This window comes from Mustelus asterias, chromosome 21 (genome assembly GCF_964213995.1).
Source record: "Mustelus asterias chromosome 21, sMusAst1.hap1.1, whole genome shotgun sequence".
NCBI lineage: Eukaryota > Metazoa > Chordata > Chondrichthyes > Carcharhiniformes > Triakidae > Mustelus > Mustelus asterias.
Genome location: NC_135821.1, coordinates 52667396 through 52687806, shown reverse-complemented (window position 1 = coordinate 52687806; position 20411 = coordinate 52667396). Strand labels below are relative to the sequence as shown.

Genomic DNA, 20411 nt, shown 5'->3' with positions numbered 1-20411 from the left:
CAGGGATCTTTGGACATGCACACCAAGATCCCTCTTGTACTTGCTAGCATTCTGCCATTCATTGTTTTATTCCCTTACATTGTTGGTCCTCTCAACATGCATCACCTCACACTTTAAAAGTTTCATTTCATTTTTCACTTTTCTGCACATCTGACCGGCCCATCTATATCATCCTGTAATCTAAGGTTTTTCCTCTTTGCTACTTACTGATAATATCCCCCCACATTCCTGTTTAGATCATTAATGTACACTGCAAATAGCAAGGGACTCAACACCGATTCCTACAGTACACCACTGGACACAGGCTTCCAGTCACAAAAACAATCTTGGACCATCAACCTCTGCCTCCTGCTACTAAGTCATTTTTGGATCCAATTTGCCAAATTGCCCTGGATCTCTGGGCTGTTACCTTCTTGATCAGTCTCCAATGTGGGACCCTGTCAAAAGCTTTACTGAAGCCCATGTAGACTACCTCAAGTGTACTGCCCTCATCTACACAACTAGTCACTCACTCAAAACTTCAATGAAATTTGTTAGATGTGATCTCCTCGTGACAAAGCCATGTTGACTATCCTTGATTAATCCTAGCCTCTCCAAGTGGAGATTAATTCTGTCCCTCAGATGTTTTCCCAATAATTTCCCTTTCCAAATACAATAGGTCACGTTCATTTCACACATAGTTCAAATGTGGTTTACACAGTTGAGTAGTCATTAATATATTTTCTCAAAGAAGTGCAAATTGTGGAAGTTGTTGCTTTTGAATTTAGTCATCAGCAAATTAGGTTCCTCTTAAAGTTTGCAACTGTACATTTATGTTTTATTTTACATTTAAGTGAATTATTTGGGTTTATCAATGTTTGAGAAGCATACACCAAACACTCTCACAAATTTGTTTGGGAATACCAGCTGTTCTTGTCCCATACGGCCACAGAGCAGCACCATCATGATCCTCAACACCCCAATCATCAGTAACCAGGTAATAAAATCTGTCCTAAAAGCCCCCGTTTAAAAGCCAGTTCAAGAGCTGAAGTGAAATCTGGGAAATTAGTCACTGACTCCCCAAAATTGATCAAAATGAATTGTGATCACAAGACACATGTACACTGTGGTATCAGCCTGTTATGACAGCCATGGGAAAATCATTAATAGATCTATCCATGGGCTTTGTGGAGTACGAGCTGTCTTATAGGAAGCAGCCAGCAGAGGTTCTTAAGCCTGTAACTTTAGCCTGACCAGAGTTGTAGGTCCTGAGGTTAAGACTACCTGACTGTAGACCGTGGGAGCAGACTTTTCCTTTGGTGCACAATAAATGGTGTTGGTGACAGGAAATCGGTGTGTGTCTGAATTACTATGTTGGCAAAGAGGAGAATGACTGTCTCCAAAAGGGAAAATAAAATGATGTCTCGCTTATTTCTATGCTTGCATATTTTCATGTTCCCAGATTCACCTCAATTTAATTCCAATAATCTTTACACACTAACAGTTTATCTTCCATCTATTATTTTGTTATCTACCACATCTCCTTGGAAGTCTATTTTTCTTGACTAAAAAACAGCTAAGCTTATTGTAGTTACTAATGTACTTTACGACCACCTGACCTCTTCTCAATCTTACCAGAACATCCATATGACCCACCATAGGAGATGGCCAAAACTAGACATAGTATTATAGATGAGGTCATTATGATAGGGACATTGCAGTGCTTATTGTTTGTTTGTTCGGGTGATGCATGGTAATGATGTATTTGTATAGATTTAAGATGGGATATTTTGTTTGCCTCCTATCTGGTAAAGTTCTAGAACAGCAGTAGGTACTTTTTGTCTTTCATGGGAGATGGGCATCTCTGGCTGGGCCAACATTTGTTGCTCAACACCATTTGCCCTTGTACTGAAGGGCTTGCAAAGTCATTTGAGGGGCCAGTTTGAGTCAGCCATATTGCTGGGGTTGGGAATCACGTGTAGGCCAGACTTCTTTCTCTAAAAGAAATTAGTGAACGATACGGGTTTTTACAACAATTGATGGTAATTTTGCAGTCACCATTAATGGGAGTAGTTTTCAATTCCATATTTAATTTAAATTCCACCAGTTGCAATGGTGAGATTTGAATTCAAGTCCCAAGCATTAGCCTGGGCCTCTGGATTATTGAATAAGTGCTTCACCAGGGAACTCCATTTTTAGTGCTTCCATTTTGATTACATTCTAATTTTAAATTTATATTATAAAGCAATTGCTAAAGTGCATTAAAAAGTGCATTTCAATTTCATACTGTACTCAGGTAGAGTAGTAGTTGGGCTGCACATGGTGCATGTTATGGCAGGTGATTGGGTCACTGAGCTCTGTGCAATTGAGTAGATGGTGGGAATTTACCAGATGCAGTTCTTTAGCAAAGCTACAGCCTCGCTATGATGATTGAAAATGTCCATCTGCAGCCATGGGTAAAACAAAAATGCATCAAATCTGCTAACTGAAATTGGCTGCCGCACTGAAAGTAGAGCTCCTCAACTTCTAATGAGTCAAGTAAAACCACTGTTTCCTTGGAGATACTTGCTGATATTTAAAATGAATTGAGGACTTTAGGAACTAGTTTCCGTTTTCTCCTAAATTCACAGTATATAGAATAGCTTTGGTTGGTCTTCGAAACCATTAAAGTGGTTTGGGTTTGCCTATAGATCGCATATGTGAAAAGACACATTTAGTTGCTGCATCACAGAAACATACTGGTTGTGTTTTTCCATGTCAGCCGATTAAAATACAGTAGATAAAATCCCAAACTATCATTCTCAAAGGTTCTGAAGGCACTTTTTTCCTTCCATAGATGGCTAGAGTGTCAGCTATACCTTGGATCCACAAAAAGCTTGAAACACGAACCCAAATCCTTTGGAAACCCAGGATTCTATAATGCCAGCCCAAGTAATTATCTTCAGACTTATGGCAAGATAGTGCAATTCCTTAGTAATTCAATGTGCTCACATGGAGTTTTGATATTTCTGACAGAATTCTTACTCTCAGCTGTAGGAAAACATTGATCCTTAACTTTCCATATCTGATGGAAAGATCTGATGGTTGACGAAGGAAGGGCCGTGGATGTTGTCTATATGGACTTTAGTAAAGCGTTTGACAAAGTCCCTCATGGTAGGCTAGTGAAAAAGGTTGGATCTCATGGGATAAAGGGGGAGGTGGCTAGATGGGTGGAGAACTGGCTTGGTCATAGAAGACAGAGGGTGGTAGTGGAAGGGTCTTTTTCCGGCTGGAGGCCTGTGACTAGTGGTGTACCGCAGGGCTCTGTATTGGGACCTCTGCTGTTTGTGATTTATATAAATGATCTGGAAGAAGGAGTAACTGGGGTGATCAGTAAGTTTGCGGACGACACAAAACTGGCAGGACTTGCAGATAGTGAGGAACATTGTCAGAGGCTACAGAAGGATATAGATAGGCTGGAAATTTGGGCAAGGAAATGGCAGATGGAGTTCAATCCTGATAAATGCGAAGTGATGCATTTTGGTGGGAATAATGTAGGGAGGAGCTACACGATAAATGGAAGAACCATAAAGGGTGTAGAGACGCAGAGGGACCTGGGTGTGCAAGTCCACAGATCTTTGAAGGTGACGTCACAGGTGGAGAAGGTGGTGAAGAAGGCATATGGCATGCTTGCCTTTATAGGACGGGGCATAGAGTATAAAAGTTGGGGTCTGATGCTGCAGATGTATAGAACGTTGGTTCGGCCACATTTGGAATACTGCGTCCAGTTCTGGTCGCCACACTACCAGAAGGACGTGGAGGCTTTGGAGAGAGTACAGAGGAGGTTTACCAGGATGTTGCCTGGTATGGAGGGGCTTGGTTATGAGGAGAGATTGGGGAAACTGGGGTTGTTCTCCTTGGAAAGACGGAGGATGAGGGGAGACTTAATAGAGGTGTATAAAATTATGAAAGGCATAGATAGGATGAACGGTGGGAAGCTTTTCCCCGGGTCGGTGGTGACGTTCACGAGGGGACATAGGTTCAAGGTGAAGGGGGGGGAGGTTTAACACAGATATCAGAAGGACATATTTTACACAGGGTCGTGGGGGCCTGGAATGGGGGGGTGGGGGTGAGTTACAAGGTGGTGGAGGCGGACACACTGGGAACGTTTAAGACTTATCTAGACAGCTATATGAACGGAGTGGGAATGGAGGGATACAAAAGAGTGGTCTAGTTGGACTAGGGAGCGGCGCGGGCTAATTGTTCTTTGTTTCTCGTTTCAAGGCTTCATTCTATGATCATCTTGCTGGTGCCAGTACAGAGCGAGACTGCGGATAGTTGGGAACCTGTCTCGGGGGCAGGGAATTCATATGGTGTTCGTGGAAGTGGAAATGAATAGGGTTGGGAAGCATTTTCCGATCAGGGCCAGTGTGATCTCCTGGACTCGTTTCGATCGCCTCAGGGGGTCGGAGAGGAATTTCCCAGATTTTTTTTCCCCATATTGGCCCTGGGGTTTTCACTCTGGGTTTTTGCCTCTCCCTGGACATCACATGGTCTGGAATGGGGGGGTGGGGGTGAGTTACTAGGTTGTGATGAACAAAGCATCGTAGCTGTGAGGGACAGCTCGGTGGATAGGATATTAGTATGTAGATAGGCTGGAAAATTGGGCGGGGATCCTGGATTCAGGATTCAATCCTGGACCGGGGAGCGGCGCGGGCTTGGAGGGCCGAAGGGCCTGTTCCTGTGCTGTATTGTTCTTTGTTCTTTGATGTCAGTGGATCTGGCGGATCATTCCTGCTGTCCCATTCTCCTGCTCAATGAAGGCAAGACCTCAGGGGGCAGGGCAGCTGGTGGCTCAGACATTCTAACAATGATAGCCAGTCTCCCTTCTCCTTAGTACTGCACCTATAGACCTGTGTGGACCAGGAAGTCCTGAGCGTATCCCCATTGTGGAACAAAAAGGACAGCAAAATCCAACATGAAACAGTGGAAATTTTATTCAAAACATTATTCTTCAAATGAGCAGAGATGAGAATGAAAAACTGCAATCTCATCAGAAAGAAACAAATGATTGAATAGGTACATCTTTAAAGTGCATATGCAAAAGACGATTACTTTGTACTGCATTTTAAAACATCAAAAAGTTAGTAACTTTTTGCGATCGAATCGAGGTCATTTCAGAATTTGCAATGCCACACCTTCACTGAGTTTTGGCATCTGTTTTAAGTTTTAAATGGTGCCATGTGCTGGTCAATAAGGTGGATCATGACATCCTAGATGCAAAATTGACACTATTTTCCTGTTGTCATTTTGACATTTGAACAAGTTATAGTGCAAAATTTATGCTCTGAGTGGTGAGTTTAAGAAGTGCAGTGCAATGGCACAGTAGTTAGCACTGATAAGATGCTCTTTCAGGGAGTCAGTGCAGATTCAAATGGCCTCCTTCTGCACTGTATGGATTCTATGGAATTAACCCCGAGATTGCCATGGGATGGACCACTGCAGCAATTGTTGGCCTATTTGAGATTTTGCAATATGTAAATAATAAAAGTAATGTATCTCCTTGGACACTGATGTGTGATTTGGCCAAATGAAAAGAATCATTGTTAAAAGCTAAAAAGTAATGCTAAATGCCCAGCCAAAAAATTCACTCTGCCATCTCAAACTACGAGATCAATACAAGTTGCTTCTTCTCAAATGTTTAAGTGCCATTTCAGCATTACCTTAAATTTCCTTTTCATTAATAAAGTGTTTGAGTCATCATTATACCGGTGTATAATGTCAACTAACATTTAAGGAGTTCCTTCAAACCAGACATGTTTAAAAATGGCGTTCACCTTGCTTATAGAAATGTCTCACACCTGATCCGTGCAAACCTGGAAGAGGCTAATTCTACAAGATTATGCTTAAACATGCCAATGGGGCAAATAGAATTATCCATATATGTGCAAGAGTCAAAATTACTGTTTAGATTCCTAGGGGGTGATTCTCCCGTCCCATTGCACTAATTTTTTATGCGTTCCCACTCTGATAACATCTCCTCCCAGTGCTGGATTTCTAGCGGCGTCAACTCCACGCTCGAAATTGGCGGGGAGGTGCAAAGACCATTTAAATGGTCATTTTAATATAATTTCAATGTAATTAGCAGGCCCGGGCCCACTAGCATCCCCCCCACCTCCGCCAGAGTGGTTCACTCCAGCGGGGATTACAGTAGCTCCCCACTAACGAGGACCTAAATGCCCGACCCCGCTGGAGTGAAAGGGGGGCAATCAGGGTCTCCCAGAGGGTCAGGTAGTAGGGGTGCCCCTGGGCATTGTTAGCTTGGCACTGCCCGTCAGGCACAGGGCAGGGCCTGGTGGATCACTTTGCTACCACTCTACAGACAGGATCGGTAGGGGATGGAGGGAGGCCAGTGATCGAGCTGACCAGCAATCGGGAGGCCGGCAGTGCGGGGCTACTGCGCATCTGCCGATCTCTGCGCTGACAGATCAGCGCGATGCTGCCATGCTCTTCAGCAGGAAAAGGCCCCACCCACTAATCTTTAACAATATAAATGCTAGTGACCTCTGCAGTGCAGAATGTGGGAGATTCTTCTCTGAACTCCCACCGAAAAAAGTGTCAATTATTCCAGTTTTCAGGCGAATTCGACACTTAATGTTTTTTGGGAGAATTCCAGCCCTAATGTACGTAAAATCTAATTTACCTCATTGGTTTTATGCTGCAAATAGGCATGGTTCACCTTTAACAAGTTTTTGCAGAGACTCCTCTAGTCTCAATTTGCTTATATGAGCCTAGAGTATCAGCCAGTTATTCAACTGTTGAAAGGCAACAAGGCTGATTGTTAATGATTGTACTCTAGAAATACTGAAGCTATGCCTGATACACTAACTCATCAGATGAGTAACACCTTTCTGTTCTGTATGATTAATTCCCGAACAAGTCTTTCTACAGTTGCTTTCAAAATCATCATTTTACATCAGCTTTGATGAAAGGTACTAACTACTGCTGAAAAAAGATGTTTGTGAATTGTCTCATAATTTGAATTAAGCAACATAAAGTATGGATTTAGTGCTAAAATTTAAAGGCAATATTAGTGCTCTTAATTGACTTAAGAGTAGATTGCATTGCAGAAAAGCAACGTAAATTTCAGTGCTTCAAAGTTGAAACGACTTCAAACTTTGCTAGTAAGTCAGTTATTACAAAACCTGCAGCAATGTTAGATGAGTTAATGTTGGGATGAAGCAATTAGTTGACAGCTACTGGCTCAGAAAAAGGGTCACTTCAGGTAAGGAACTATGACGTTGATGAACCATTCCTTTGAGAATTCAAGGTGGTCCCCATCCACAGTTAGAAATTCCAATTTGCTCGCTTTGTCCATTGCCTTCAACCCCAATCGATCCTATTAATAAAAGAAATGTTCATTGTTTTCCATGAATTTTCTATCAAGTCTCTCCCTTCCTAAAAGGATTGTTCACTCCTGCCAGGTGCAGGTCATCCTCTGGTATCTTGTTCAACTGGTCATTATTGTCTGAACCTCACCAACATCGGTCAGGCCCTATCCCAGCCAAATCAGATCCTGACCTTGCATGAACTGCGTTTGCAGCAGATCAAACCAGACATCCTTGCTTATCACAGCATAAAACTTTGGCAGAGAACAAGAAATTCAATACAGAATCAAAAATTCAACTTGAGACCTTACATGGCACAGTCATTACGGGGGAGAGCTTTCCGGAGTCTGTGGATCAAAATATTTTCCAAAGCTAAGAATTAAATGCAACACTTAAAACTGGTACTTCCATAAGTCTGTGTTGTTTTTACAAGGCTAACCTCCAATATTTCTAATATGGTGTAGCAAAAATATTTCCTTAAAACCAAAGGAGCCTGATAACATCAATATCCTTATCAGAATTTGCGCCCTCATGACTTTGTGGCCAATGAAACCAGTCATTGTTCTTCACATCTTCATAACCTTGATGATGATATCAGGGCACACAGTAAACCACTTCTGCTCAACTAATAAAAAAATACTAATTTAATTATTTCCAACTAACCCCTCACCGCAGTGAATCCCTCCTTTAATGTACAATTCTGGGAACATTTTATATTCTAACTGCAGTTTGCACCAAGTTAAAATTACCTCCTTGTTTTTTGAATTCTATGCTTCTATTTACGAACCCAAGGATTTCAGTTTCATTAGGGATTTATTTCCTTGTACTGTCTCCTTTTTAATGACTGGTATAAATACACACTAAGATACTTACAGATACATATTTAAATGTGGAAATCTAGAAGTTGTTGTTTACACTTCTCCTTAGGCTGGACTGTTTTAAGTTCTCCTGCCTAGTCTGCTATTAAACTGTTCCCAATGATGGAGTCGAGGGGTAGAGGACATTGATTTAAGATGACGCAAAGCCAACGTTTTTTTTAAAAAAACAAAATGTCACTTGCATCTGGAATGCACGGCCTGCAAGTGTCATGGATAGATTCAATTGTGGGTTTCAAAAGAGAATTGGATAATTATCTGAAGATAAAAGATTTAAGAGAAAAGGGCTACAGGGATAGGGATGAACCAAGTAGCTCTTGAAAAGCTAGCATGGACATGACAGACCAAATGGCCTCCTTCTGTGCTGTAATCATTCTATGATTCTACAATTAAAAATCAATTTAATTTTCACAAACTTGGCCTTATATGCTGTTCAATGAGGCATAACTGGGCGTTTCACATCTTCATAACCTTGATGATGATATCAGGGCACACAGTAAACCACTTCTGCTCAACTAATAAAAAAATACTAATTTAATTATTTCCAACTAATCCCTCACCGCAGTGAATCCCTCCTTTAATGTACAATTCTGGGAACATTTTATATTCTAACTGCAGTTTGCACCAAGTTAAAATGAAGCATCCTCAGTTCATTATTACTGCAAACTTAAAATATTCCCATTTATAGCTTCAAATCTGATCTGCAACTTTTCTAACAACTATTTATTTCCTGTTGCTGACCTACACTTCTATTTTACGTGGGGTAATCCTCTTATCTTGCCCTGTGGTGGGTCTTTTTGGAACTTGTTTGACACAGCTCTGACTCATTTCACACAGGGCCCTTTTGATCAAATTCAAAAACAGGCAGCTGAAAGAGTAACAGTCTGAGCCCACAATATCATCCAGCCCCCGGGACACACTGCCTTTCTCTACAGTACAGAAGAGACAAATAACGCATCAGAATAAATCTTACCTCTTGATAAAGAACACTCTCTTTCAAGCTGTAAGTATCCTTGGCCTGGCCAGCTTTGTAAAAACCAAACCACTGGAAGAGAGGGGAGCGGAGTGATAATTCAGTATTGAGTTTGTCAAAATAGGACTGCATAGAAATTAAGCACTATGGTCACTGCACTGCTTGTGTTGTAGCTTTGGTTTTAATGAGTGACTTTAAAATTGTTCAGCTTTAATTTGAGAAAAGCAGATTAAAAGATTTTTCTCAAGAGGCTACAACAAATGAAAATTACATGGTTCGTGATATTTTGGTCCATTTAATTTTTGGGATGGGCAATGAATGCTGGCCAGCAGTGAAGACCACATCCCTTGAATGGATAAAAAACAAAATTGAGCTTCCCAATCAAGTTATTTATAAAGGATCACTTGTCTATAGGTTTACTGTTTCAGTTCAAAGCAAAAACACTCTCCTGATAGGGATACATCCTATCCTACTCGTGGCCATGGTTAATGGGCAAGTTGGCAAAGGCTAAGGGACAACCAACTACATGCTGGTGTAACAGCAAACTGATCACAAGTATGCTTTGCCTGCATGTCTGATTAGGAGTATCCATTTAGTAAATAACTCAAAAGATATCAATGTGAACCAAGGGATATGACAGCAGGGTGGGCACACGGGATTAGGACAACAATTTTATACAGCACTGGATAAAAGCAAATTACTGCGGATGTTGGAATCTGAAACCAAAGAGAAAACGCAGGAAAATCTCAGCAGGTCTGGCAGCATCTGTAAGGAGAGGAAAGAGCTGACGTTTCAAGTCCAGATGACCCTTTGACAAAGGGTCATCTGGACTCCAAAGATCAGCTCTTTTCATTCCTTACAGATAGAGTCATAGAGTCAGAGGTTTACAGCATGGAAACAGACCCTTCGGCCCAACTTGTCCATGCCGCCCTTTTTTTAAAAAAAACCCTAAGCTAATCCCAATTGCCCGCATTTGGCCCATATCCCTCTCCCCATCGTACCCATGTAATTATCTAAATGCTTTTAAAAGACAAAATTGTACCCGGAGATGCTGCCAGACCTGCTGAGATTTTCCAGCGTTTTCACTCTTTCAACTTTATATAACACCTTTAACTTTGGAAAAAAAGTCACAAAGCAGCCACAGAGGTACATGTAAAAAAAGAGGCTAGGCCAAATAAAAGTGCATGGAAAGATGCCGAGCAGTTGGATTTCAATCAAGCGTCATAGCAGAGGGGAGCAAGGTGGTGCAGTTTCAGGAGGCATATCCAAAGTGTTTGGGAGTCTAGTCATAAAAGAGGCACAGCCAACAATGCTGTGATGAATACTGTGATGCAGAAGAGGCCAGAATCAGTGGAATGGAGATCTGAGTTGGTTACAGAACTAGGTTGGGCAAGGCCATGAAGGGATTGAAGTACAAGGATGACGATATTAAATTTGAGGTATTGTGACACTGTGAGCTAATGTAGGTTTGCAAGAATAGGATGCCACCAAAATATAGCAGATTGATGAGGAAGAGGAGGGAGCCAATGATAGCTCTCTAGGGCACACAGAAGGTAAGCATGCAGTGGTGGGAGAAAAGCGGAGTACAGATACTCTATCTAGCTAATAGTGGAATGAAGCAAGGACATTTGCAATTTTGGTTCGAACCATTTTATTGGGGTCTCTTGGTGCTGAAAGAGATTCAAACATATTCAATGATCTGGGAAAGGGGAGACTGGAGATGTTGTGGTAGTTTGAAATAAGAGGCCAGAAGGGTTTTTATTTTTAATGGAGAGGCTGACAGTCTTAAAACAGAGGAGGACAGTACTTGAGAGAGAAAACCATTTATAATAACAGCCACAGAGAAGGAAGGAAAGAAAGTTGGATATTTAAAAGTTTAGTGAGAAGACAGTCAAGGGAGCAGGAAGTGGGTTTGATTAATCTAATAAAGCATGAAAGGAGATTGATGAGAAGAATGTAATAGAGCTAAGCGACCAAGGGGAGGAAGCAGCAGGGCTGCTGAATAGATGGTCTCCACTTAGTGACAAAGTCCATGAGCTCCACACACTTGTTGCAGGAGAGGATTGGGGGAGGGAGGCGGGAGAGGATAGATTGAAAGATAGTTGTGGAGAAAAGAAGACAGATCACTGCTTATTTTCATATTGTAATTTCTTGGAATATAGTGTTCAATTCTGGTCGTCACACTACCAGAAGAATGTGGAGGTTTTGGAGAGGGTATAGAGAAGATTTATCGGGATGTTGCCTGGTATGGAGGACGTTAGCTATGAGGAGAGGTTGGAGAAACTTGGTTTGTTCTCATTGGAATGATGGAGATTGAAGAGCGACCTGATAGAAGTCTACAAGATTATGAGGGGCATGGACAGAGTGGATAGTCAGAAGCTTTTTCCCCCATGGTGGAAGAGTCAATTACTAGGGGGCATGGGTTTAAGGTGCGAAGGGCAAGGTTTAAAGGAGATGTATGAAGGAAGTTTTTTTTTTCTTACACAGAGGGTGGTGGGTGACTGGAACTCACTGCCGGAGGTGGTAGTGGAAGCAATAGTGACTTTTAAGGGGCATCTGGACAAATACATGAATAGAATGGGAAGAGAAGGAGATGGTCCCCGGAAGGGTAGGGAGTTTTAGTTAAGTCGGGCAGCATGGTCGGTGCAGGCTTGGAGGGCCGGAGGGCCCGTTTCTGTGCTGTAATTTTCTTTGTTCTACATCTTCAGGAGACATGTTAAGGGAGGGACCAGTGGGAATACTCCAACTAACTACTGTCTACTCACAGAGTCAATTCCCTTTCCTCAATCAGATTTAGTAGCTGCTTCCAACCAGCTAAAATAAAAAAGGTGCAGGAAAAGTGATACAAAAACAATGTGTTCTGATGGTTGATATTTATAAAACGAAAATTTGAGGTACAACTGTAACCATTTTTGTAGCAGTAGCTCAATATTTAGATGAAGAGTCAAGAGCATCCATTCTCACCTCTGAATCAATTGGGTCAACCATGGAATCCTTCAAGAATTTCACCATTACAAATTTTTTCAATTTCATCAGATTCTCCTTATAACTTTCATTAATGCCCTGCAACAGAAGTAGACACAGTAATTGTTTGATTCCCACTCAAAAACTCAAAATTAGCATTTAAAAACCAGACTTAAATAAAAGCAAATTACTGCAGATGCTGGAACTTGAAACAAAAACAGAAAATGCGAGAAAATCTCAGCACGGCATCTGGGGAGAGAGAACAGAGCTGACGTTTCGAGTCTAGACGACTCTGTCAGGCTCTTCCCAATCTTAAATATCATTTGATTTTCACTTCCTTCTCTACACGTTGAAACTCTGTTGTTACATTACACCTCAGGGCAAATCTAATCCATAAAACTGACAAAATGACAAAGTGCCAACCTAGAATGCAGATAGACGAATATAGAAAAAGACAGACATTACATTTACTGGAAGGAAACGACATTTGGGAGTGATGGTGGCATAGCTGATTGGATTCCTAATTTAGTGCTGGCATTTGAAGGATGTACTTCCTAGCCTAACCATTTCCCACACAAATTAAAGCCACTAAGTAGAATTGAGTACGTACCCTTTCTTGATTAATTTCTGCCAAGAAAATACTTTTGTTCTTGTATAGATCTTCATTCAAGGGATCATGCCAATACTCTGCCTGCACCAAGCTGACAGGAAAACAATTGTAAGTAAATGAAATTAATTGTTACTGTTATAGTTCAAGTCAGAAACTCCAAAGAGTTCGATGGCGACCGCCTGGATCATAAGTTTTGCAATTTGAATTCGGCTAGGGTAAGCATGATACGTTTCACTTCAGGTATGATTCAAATGATCCAATAAGGAGCTTTAATCAAACAAAGTTTAAGAATATGGTTAACATGTATGGAAAGAAAATTAGCATCAACTTATCAATTACAAACAAAAACAAAACAACCAAGATAATGTATAATCCTTAACAAATATTATCTAAGATGTTCCAATCAAACCAATCCCATAAACAAACACAAAACAAGTTCAAAACAGCAAAGTCTAATGCTCAGGTGATACCAGAATTGAGTCCTTTGGATGAATTCTGCATTTCTCTTGATAGAACAGTTTGAAGTCAGAACAACTTCCCAGAACCCCAGGTAGACTCTGGTCAAGCCACCAACAGCAGGTTTTCTACTCCAGGCAGGCTTTCAGCTAGCCAACAGAATTTCCAAAACCAGGGAGAGAGAAGCACTTCTTTTCAGCTTGCTGTCCCTTCCGAAACTAAAACCTGCAGCTCAGAACTGAAAATGAAAGTGCTCCTGTCACCTGACCTGCCAACCAGTTTTTCGCCTAACAACGTAGAGCCATAAAAGATCCTACAGTAAAAACAAACAAATAATCTTGTGCAATGAAACCCCCCAAATTCCTCTATTCTTCCATTTAAAAAAAAATAAAAGTACCACTTCATCCATCTGCAGTTTTTGGTCGTTCCTGCTTTATTATGCTTCATATTTTAATAAAATTTTCTTCCAAGTTTAAACTAGCCCCATTAGTGCTGCACTGCAAACTGATGTACTTCTAGAACAGCCTGTGGGATGCCACTGTTAACTTCATTAACTTGAGAAACTACCATCATCGGTTTCCTCCTTTCTGAATGTTTTTTTTAAGGCAGGTTTCCTGCTCCAACTCCCCTGCCTCTCTCCACTCCCAAAAATCATACCCCCCTCTCCCATTCGTCTGAATCTATGTACATCATGCCAATTGCATTTCTCCATCCACCATATCCGTTAGCTCAGAACCACTTCCTGCACAATTTCCCTTCCTGAAATCTGTTGCATATTAACTGAAGCGATATTGGGAAAGGGCAACTGTTATGTCATTTACTTTAATTGTTCCCCTTATGAGTTGTTCAGCATGTACTTTTTATTGTTCCATCTTCATAGATAGGAATGGACACAACACATTGGGGAAAAATAAGTTGCACATAGTACACGGGATAGCCTGTAAAGACATTTATTAATTTATTCTTTCACAGGATGTGGGCATCACTGGCTAGACCAGCATTTATTGCCCATGCCCAAATGCCCCTCAAGGTGTTGGTGGTTATCTGCATTCTTGAATCATTACAACCCCAGCGGTGTAAATGTATGTACAGTGCTATTAGGGAGTAAGTTCCAGGATTTTAACCTAGCGATAGTGAAGGAATGATGATATAATTCCAAGGTGTGTGGTTTGCAGACAAACTTGCAGGTAGTGGATATTTCTGCAGCCCTTGTCCTTCGGGATGTCAGGGGTCATGGATTTCTAAAGGTGCTGTCGAAGGAGCCTTTGTGAGTTGCTGCAATGCATTGTCTAGATGGTACACAAAGAGTTGGTGGTGGAGGGAGTGAATGTTTAAGCTGGTGAATGAGGTGCAATCAGCGGGTTGCTTTCTCCTGGATAGTGTCAAGCTTCAGGCATGTTGTTGGAACAGCACTATCCCAGGCAAAAGGAGAGTATTCCATCGCACTACTGACTTAAACCTTGTAGATGGCAAGCAGGCTTTGGGGTGTCAGGAGGTGAGTTACTGCAGAATTCCCAGCCTGTAACTTGCTCTTGTAGTCACATTATTTAAATGGCTTATCTAATTTAGTTTCTGGTCAATGGTAACCCCCAGGATGTTGATAGTGGGGGATTCAGCGATGGCAATGCCATTGCATTTCATGGAGAGATGGTTAGATGCTTTGTTGTTGGAGATGGTCACTGCCTGACACTTGTGTGGCACGAACACAATGAACAAGACTGAGGACTATGTTAAACTCTCCCAATACTTACTGCTCTTGAATTAGACTACTGTAAGCACCCACATTTAGCATTTTTCTTATCCAGTTGCAGATGTGGGAACTCTCCCCAGGGCAATGGGGTAACCCATACACTCCTAGTGGGAAGACAAACAGAATCAGAACTTAGTCTGAAGGAAAGATCTGGAATAATTACATGCATTAAAAACCTAGAATAGTGGACAAGTCTGCATGGTGTAACATGCTTTAGTCAGTGGGATTTGTATAGTTTATTGCAAACTTTGTTTGGGAAGTGGGATGAGGAGGGGGTGAGAAAAGTGGCTGGAAAATGGCTGATATCTTCCTCGTGGGCTAGGTGTAAGGTGGAGTACATGGCTCAGGTAGCAATACTTCAACAATGTTTAAGGTTCTGGCTGATACGACCAAATTCACCAATTGTTTCAGAATGCTGCCTGCATTTCATGGTCGCAGGGTGCAAAAGACTAATTGCTGGGCTGATTTCAATGTTTAGGCGAGGGGAAGCATTCTGAGTGCCATTTTGTTTGAATGATCTGAGAGAGATGACAAGGACGCAAGCGGTTTATTATTTACAATGTATATTAAACAACTTGGATATAGGGATAGAAAGCTCTATAGCCAAATTTGCAGATGACACAAAAATAGGCAGGTCAGTAAGTTGCAATGAGGAAACAAGAACCTTACAAATGGATATAGATAGGTTAGGAGAGTGGACCAAAATGTGGCAGATGGAGTTTAACATGGATCAGTGTGAGGTCATGCATTTTGGTCAGAAAAATGGGAAGGCAAATTATCTAAATGGGGACAGACTTCGGGGTGCTCCAGTGCAGAGGGATCTGAGTGTCCTCGTTCATGAGTCACAGAAACTAGCAATCAGGTACAGCAGATAATAAAGAAAGTGAATGGAATGTTGGCATCTATAGCTAAAGGAATAGAATATAAAAGGTAAGGAAGTTTTGTTGCGACTATACAAGGCATTGGTGAGGCCACACCTGGATTATTGTGCGCAGTTTTGGTTCCCTTATTAGAGGAAAGATGTAGTGGCATTGGAGGCAGTTCAGAGGAGGTTCGCTAGATTGATTCCCGGGATGAGATGTTTGTCGTATGAAGAGAAATTGAACAGTTTAGGCCTACACTCTCTGGAATTTAGAAGAATGAGGGGAGATCAAATTGAGGTATACAAGATGATAAAAGGTATGGAGGGGATGCTTCCTCATGTGGGGCATTCTAGGACAAGAGGTCATAGTCTTAGGATAAGGAATAGCAAATTTAAAACAGAGTTGAGGAGAAATTACTTCTCCCAAAGGGTTGTGAATCTGTGGAATTCACTACCCCAAATTGCGGTGGATGTTGGGACAGTGAGTAAATTTGAGGAGTTAGACAGATTTTTAATTGGTAATGGGTTGAAGGGTTTTGGGGAGAAGGCAGGAAAATGGGGATGAGAAGCATATCAGCCATGATTGAATGGCAGAGTGGACTTGATGGGCCAATTGGCCTAATTCTGCTCCTATATCTTATGTTCAGTAGTGATGGGAGAAAGCCACAGATGAATGGGCAAGTACGTGCTTGATAAGAATGCATGTTATTTCAGTCTAATTTTCATGCAGCCCATTTAGATTGGCTGCTTCAGGCAGTTCAGTTGCTGGGATAGAGTTTTCAGGCTGATCTTTGAAAGCATTTCTCATTACCTTAACCTATTACAAAGGAGCAAAGCTTTCAATCCTATTTATTAAATCCCTGTGCTAATTTTCAACTTCGTTGTGGGGTGGTTTACAATGGCGGAAGTTTCAGGGAAGCGATATATTGAGGTTCCTGTTAGAACAACCTAAGTTCAATGAGGCTATTGCATTATGTTATTGGAGCTCCAGTGTACTGCGTCACATGACTTCAACAACACTACTTTCACTGACAATATCCATGCCTGGAATATTGCAGCCACTCTAGGCTTGTCATAGAATAACAAAAACTTTTCAGCTTCTGAAAATAACACACATGCGCTTAAATGGACCAAGCTGGACCAGTAAATATTACCTTGATGTTGGGCTCCAAACGTGATGAGATTTATCATTGCAGGAGAAGGACATCTCTGAGCCACAGCTCTCCTATAACAAATAGAAAACTACAAGTGTAAAAGCTCTGTATGCAAAACAAGCAGCCAAATCATAACGAAACACCCTTTGACTGTATTTTTTTTTTAAAAACCTCAGACAGTGAAGTGTTTTGAGACGCGAGGATGTGAAAGTGCTTGACAAACTCTCATTAGGCAAGGCCCAATGTGGCCACACTTACATAAACTGGCCTCCTTGTGAAAAGCCCATTGCATTGTATCCATTCTGTAGCTTCTTGTCCTTGGACAATATGTTACACGCCAGTTCAACTTGGTCATTTACATTCATGAAGTAACTGTTCTGAATTTCCTAAAAGAAAATACACATTGTTGTGCAGCATTGTATCATTAACAGTAGATTAGTCTAGATCACAAAGTTCCTTATATTTGAAAATCAAAAATAGTCACTTGGTAATTACATACGATTGTTGATACCAAGAAACCACATCCTTCAGGAGGGGAGAAAGTTATGGGTGCAAAAATCCAACATTAAGCTGGATTTTGCTCGTTTTCAGAGAGACTATGAAACAGGAATTAGGATGTGAATTTAAAAGAAAATATATTAAAATGATCTTTCCTACAACTTTTCTTTCTGAAGGCATCGCAAGTGTCGTCCCTGATAAGCATGCATTCTCCTACACATGACCCAAGTGCAATTTAATCACATTATTCATTGATGGGGGTGAGTTTGTGGCACAGTGGGTGGTGTCCCTACCACTGGGCCAGAAGCTGCAGATTTCAGTCCCACTTCAGGAGTTGATGGCCACAGAAGGTGTGTTCATAACGTGGCCAAACAAGTTTATTATCGGCCTGTAAATCCTTCCAACATGACCAACGGCAGGTGGAAAGAGTGGGACAGTTTCTTGGTCAGCCATATTGTTGAAGGCAATGTCAAGCCGCTGCAGTATTTTGCCAAGCATAAAAATGGACCAATCCAATAGATTCACGGTCACCAACACCTGCGTAGGGCCTGGTGCCTGAAAAATAAAAGGGGGGTGGTCACAGGAAGAGAGGAGAGGAAAGGATCACAGCTGAGCTTGTTCTTCATCTTATCCTGGTTAACAAACGTTCCACCTTTCTAACACTTCCATTGCGAATCACTGGACTGAATGGGGAGCAGGAATTCTGCTGAATAAAGTACTACAAATAGTTGTTCCTTATTATAACCAATAATCAAGTCTTTTGTGGCAATAGCATACATGTTGAGCATCCTAACTGGACAATACTGCTCTGTACACCACTCCAAAGTGAATTGTGAGCTAAATTCTACAGCTTCACATCAATGAATTACTTAAAACAAAAGTTGCTGTTAGGAGCAATAAAATTTTAATAGTACTTAAACTCTGGTATTGGTTCTTCCTATTTGGATTAATTCCAGCTCATTTTTCCTCATTAAGGCCTACCTCTGCGACACTGTTTCCAATTTTCAAGGATAAAACGTAACTTCCTGGAACAGTTTCTTCCACCAGTTGAATAAACTTCAGGGTAAATGCTTCACAGCAGCTATCACCTAAAATGAATCAATTAGTTGCACAGAATTCAAAAGGAGATGGAGGCATTTATAAATCCCTACAGTGCAGAGGAGGCCATTCAGCCGATTGAGCCTGCACCAAAAATAATCCCACCCAGGCCCTATCCCCAGAACCCCACGTATTTACCCTACTAATCCTCCAACACTAAAGGAGCAATTTCACATTGCCAATCAACCTAACCCACAAATCATTGGAGTGTGGGAGGAAACCCACGCAGACACAGGGAGAACGTGCAAACTCCACACAGTCACCCAGGGCAAGAATTGAACCTGGTCCCTGACACTGTGAGGCAGAAGTGCTAACCACTGCTTTCCCCATAGTTAATCATAGAATCATAGAAACCCTACAGTGCAGAAAGAGGCCATCTGGCCCATCGAGTCTGCACCGACCACAATCCCACCCAGGCCCTACCCCCATATCCCTACACATTTACCCACTAATCCCTCTAACCTACGCATCTCAGGACACTAAGGGGCAATTTTAGCATGGCCAATCAACCTAACCCGCACATCTTTAGACTGTGGGAGGAAACCGGAGCACCTGGAGGAAACCCACACAGACACGAGGAGAATGTGCAAACTCCACACAGTGACCCAAGCCGGGAATCGAACCCAGGTCCCTGGATCAGTTTGTCCAATCAAATGCAAATTCTAAAGCGATGTTTTGAACAGTTATACCAAGTGTATCATATCAATGGAGCAAAACGCTTTGATGTTATAAATATTGCAGTTACTTCTAAGTTGATATGCAAAATTACTTGCGTAATTTCAATAAAAAAATACTTTTTTATTGCCCTGCCTTAAACAAAGTCCGCTTTCACTTCTACATTTGGTCGCCTCACCGCTGAATTACACTGCAATAAATAGGAATTGCCTGCCTTTATCTCACGAGGCAGCTTAGAAGTGGTTTCAGAAACACACGTTCATCTTTTTAAAGTGTTAAGATCAATTGTAGGTGAGCCGTACAAGATCGATAATGTTTCTAAATGGAAAATAATTGCACTTTTAACATTTCGAATCAACGATTTATACCAGAGGTGGAAGACGTATCCAAAACACAAAACGAGAAATGAAATACAAACATTTAATTCAAACAACGATCGCGGTCAGTGATCGGGAGAGCGATAGAAACAGTCGCGGTGCCTCCGTGACCGGCTGGTTACTCGTTAGTTGCGTTTATAAGTAGATTTCATTTGATGATAATTTTATTTTGCTGCTGCCTTACCCATGCCGTGCCAAATGACAACCGGTGTTGCCTCCGAACCATTCCGGTTCCACGAGATGGTTTCCCGGACGAAGGCGAAACAGAGAAGCAGCAGCACACATGCTCTCACCAGCGCAGCCATCTCACTGAGTCGTGTGACCCGTGTGCTGTCATGTGATCTTGCAACTTGTCATTGATTGAGAATGGACCTTAGCCAATGGACCTTATGTTCCTACATTGCTGGTTATACAGTGAAATATTCATTTTGATTTATATTAGTATGTGGATGAACAATTTAATTTGATACTGTACAATTATCTCTGGACAGTGAGTTGTTGCATACATTCTAATGAAAGTTCATCCAGCTTTTTAAAAATTCATTCATGGGTATGGGCGTCACTGGCTGAGCCAGCATTTATTTATTGCCCATCCCTGAACATTGCTGTGGTTGCCTGGAGTCAGATGTAGGCCAGACCAGATAAGGATGGCAGATTTCCAAATAGGTTTTTATGTCAATTGACAATCATTAGACTTTTAATTCCAGATATTTAGTGAATTCAAATTTCACCATCTGTTATGGTGGGATTCGAGCCCAGGTATGTAGATCATT

The 20411-nt window shown here is 41.5% G+C and overlaps 1 protein-coding gene across 1 annotated transcript; it reads right to left on the bottom strand.

Annotated features, from left to right (window-relative positions):
- Positions 1 to 4932: 4932 nt before the first annotated feature.
- LOC144509268 (palmitoyl-protein thioesterase 1-like) lies at positions 4933 to 19957 on the bottom strand. Its single transcript, XM_078237887.1, has 9 exons — positions 19823 to 19957; positions 18470 to 18576; positions 17249 to 17376; positions 16991 to 17061; positions 14976 to 15078; positions 12769 to 12859; positions 12159 to 12257; positions 9195 to 9266; positions 4933 to 7357 (listed from the first exon to the last, which is right to left on the bottom strand). The coding sequence occupies exons 1-9, from the start codon at positions 19941 to 19943 to the stop codon at positions 7235 to 7237; spliced, it is 915 nt and encodes a 304-aa protein (XP_078094013.1). The 5' UTR covers positions 19944 to 19957; the 3' UTR covers positions 4933 to 7234.
- Positions 19958 to 20411: the final 454 nt, after the last annotated feature.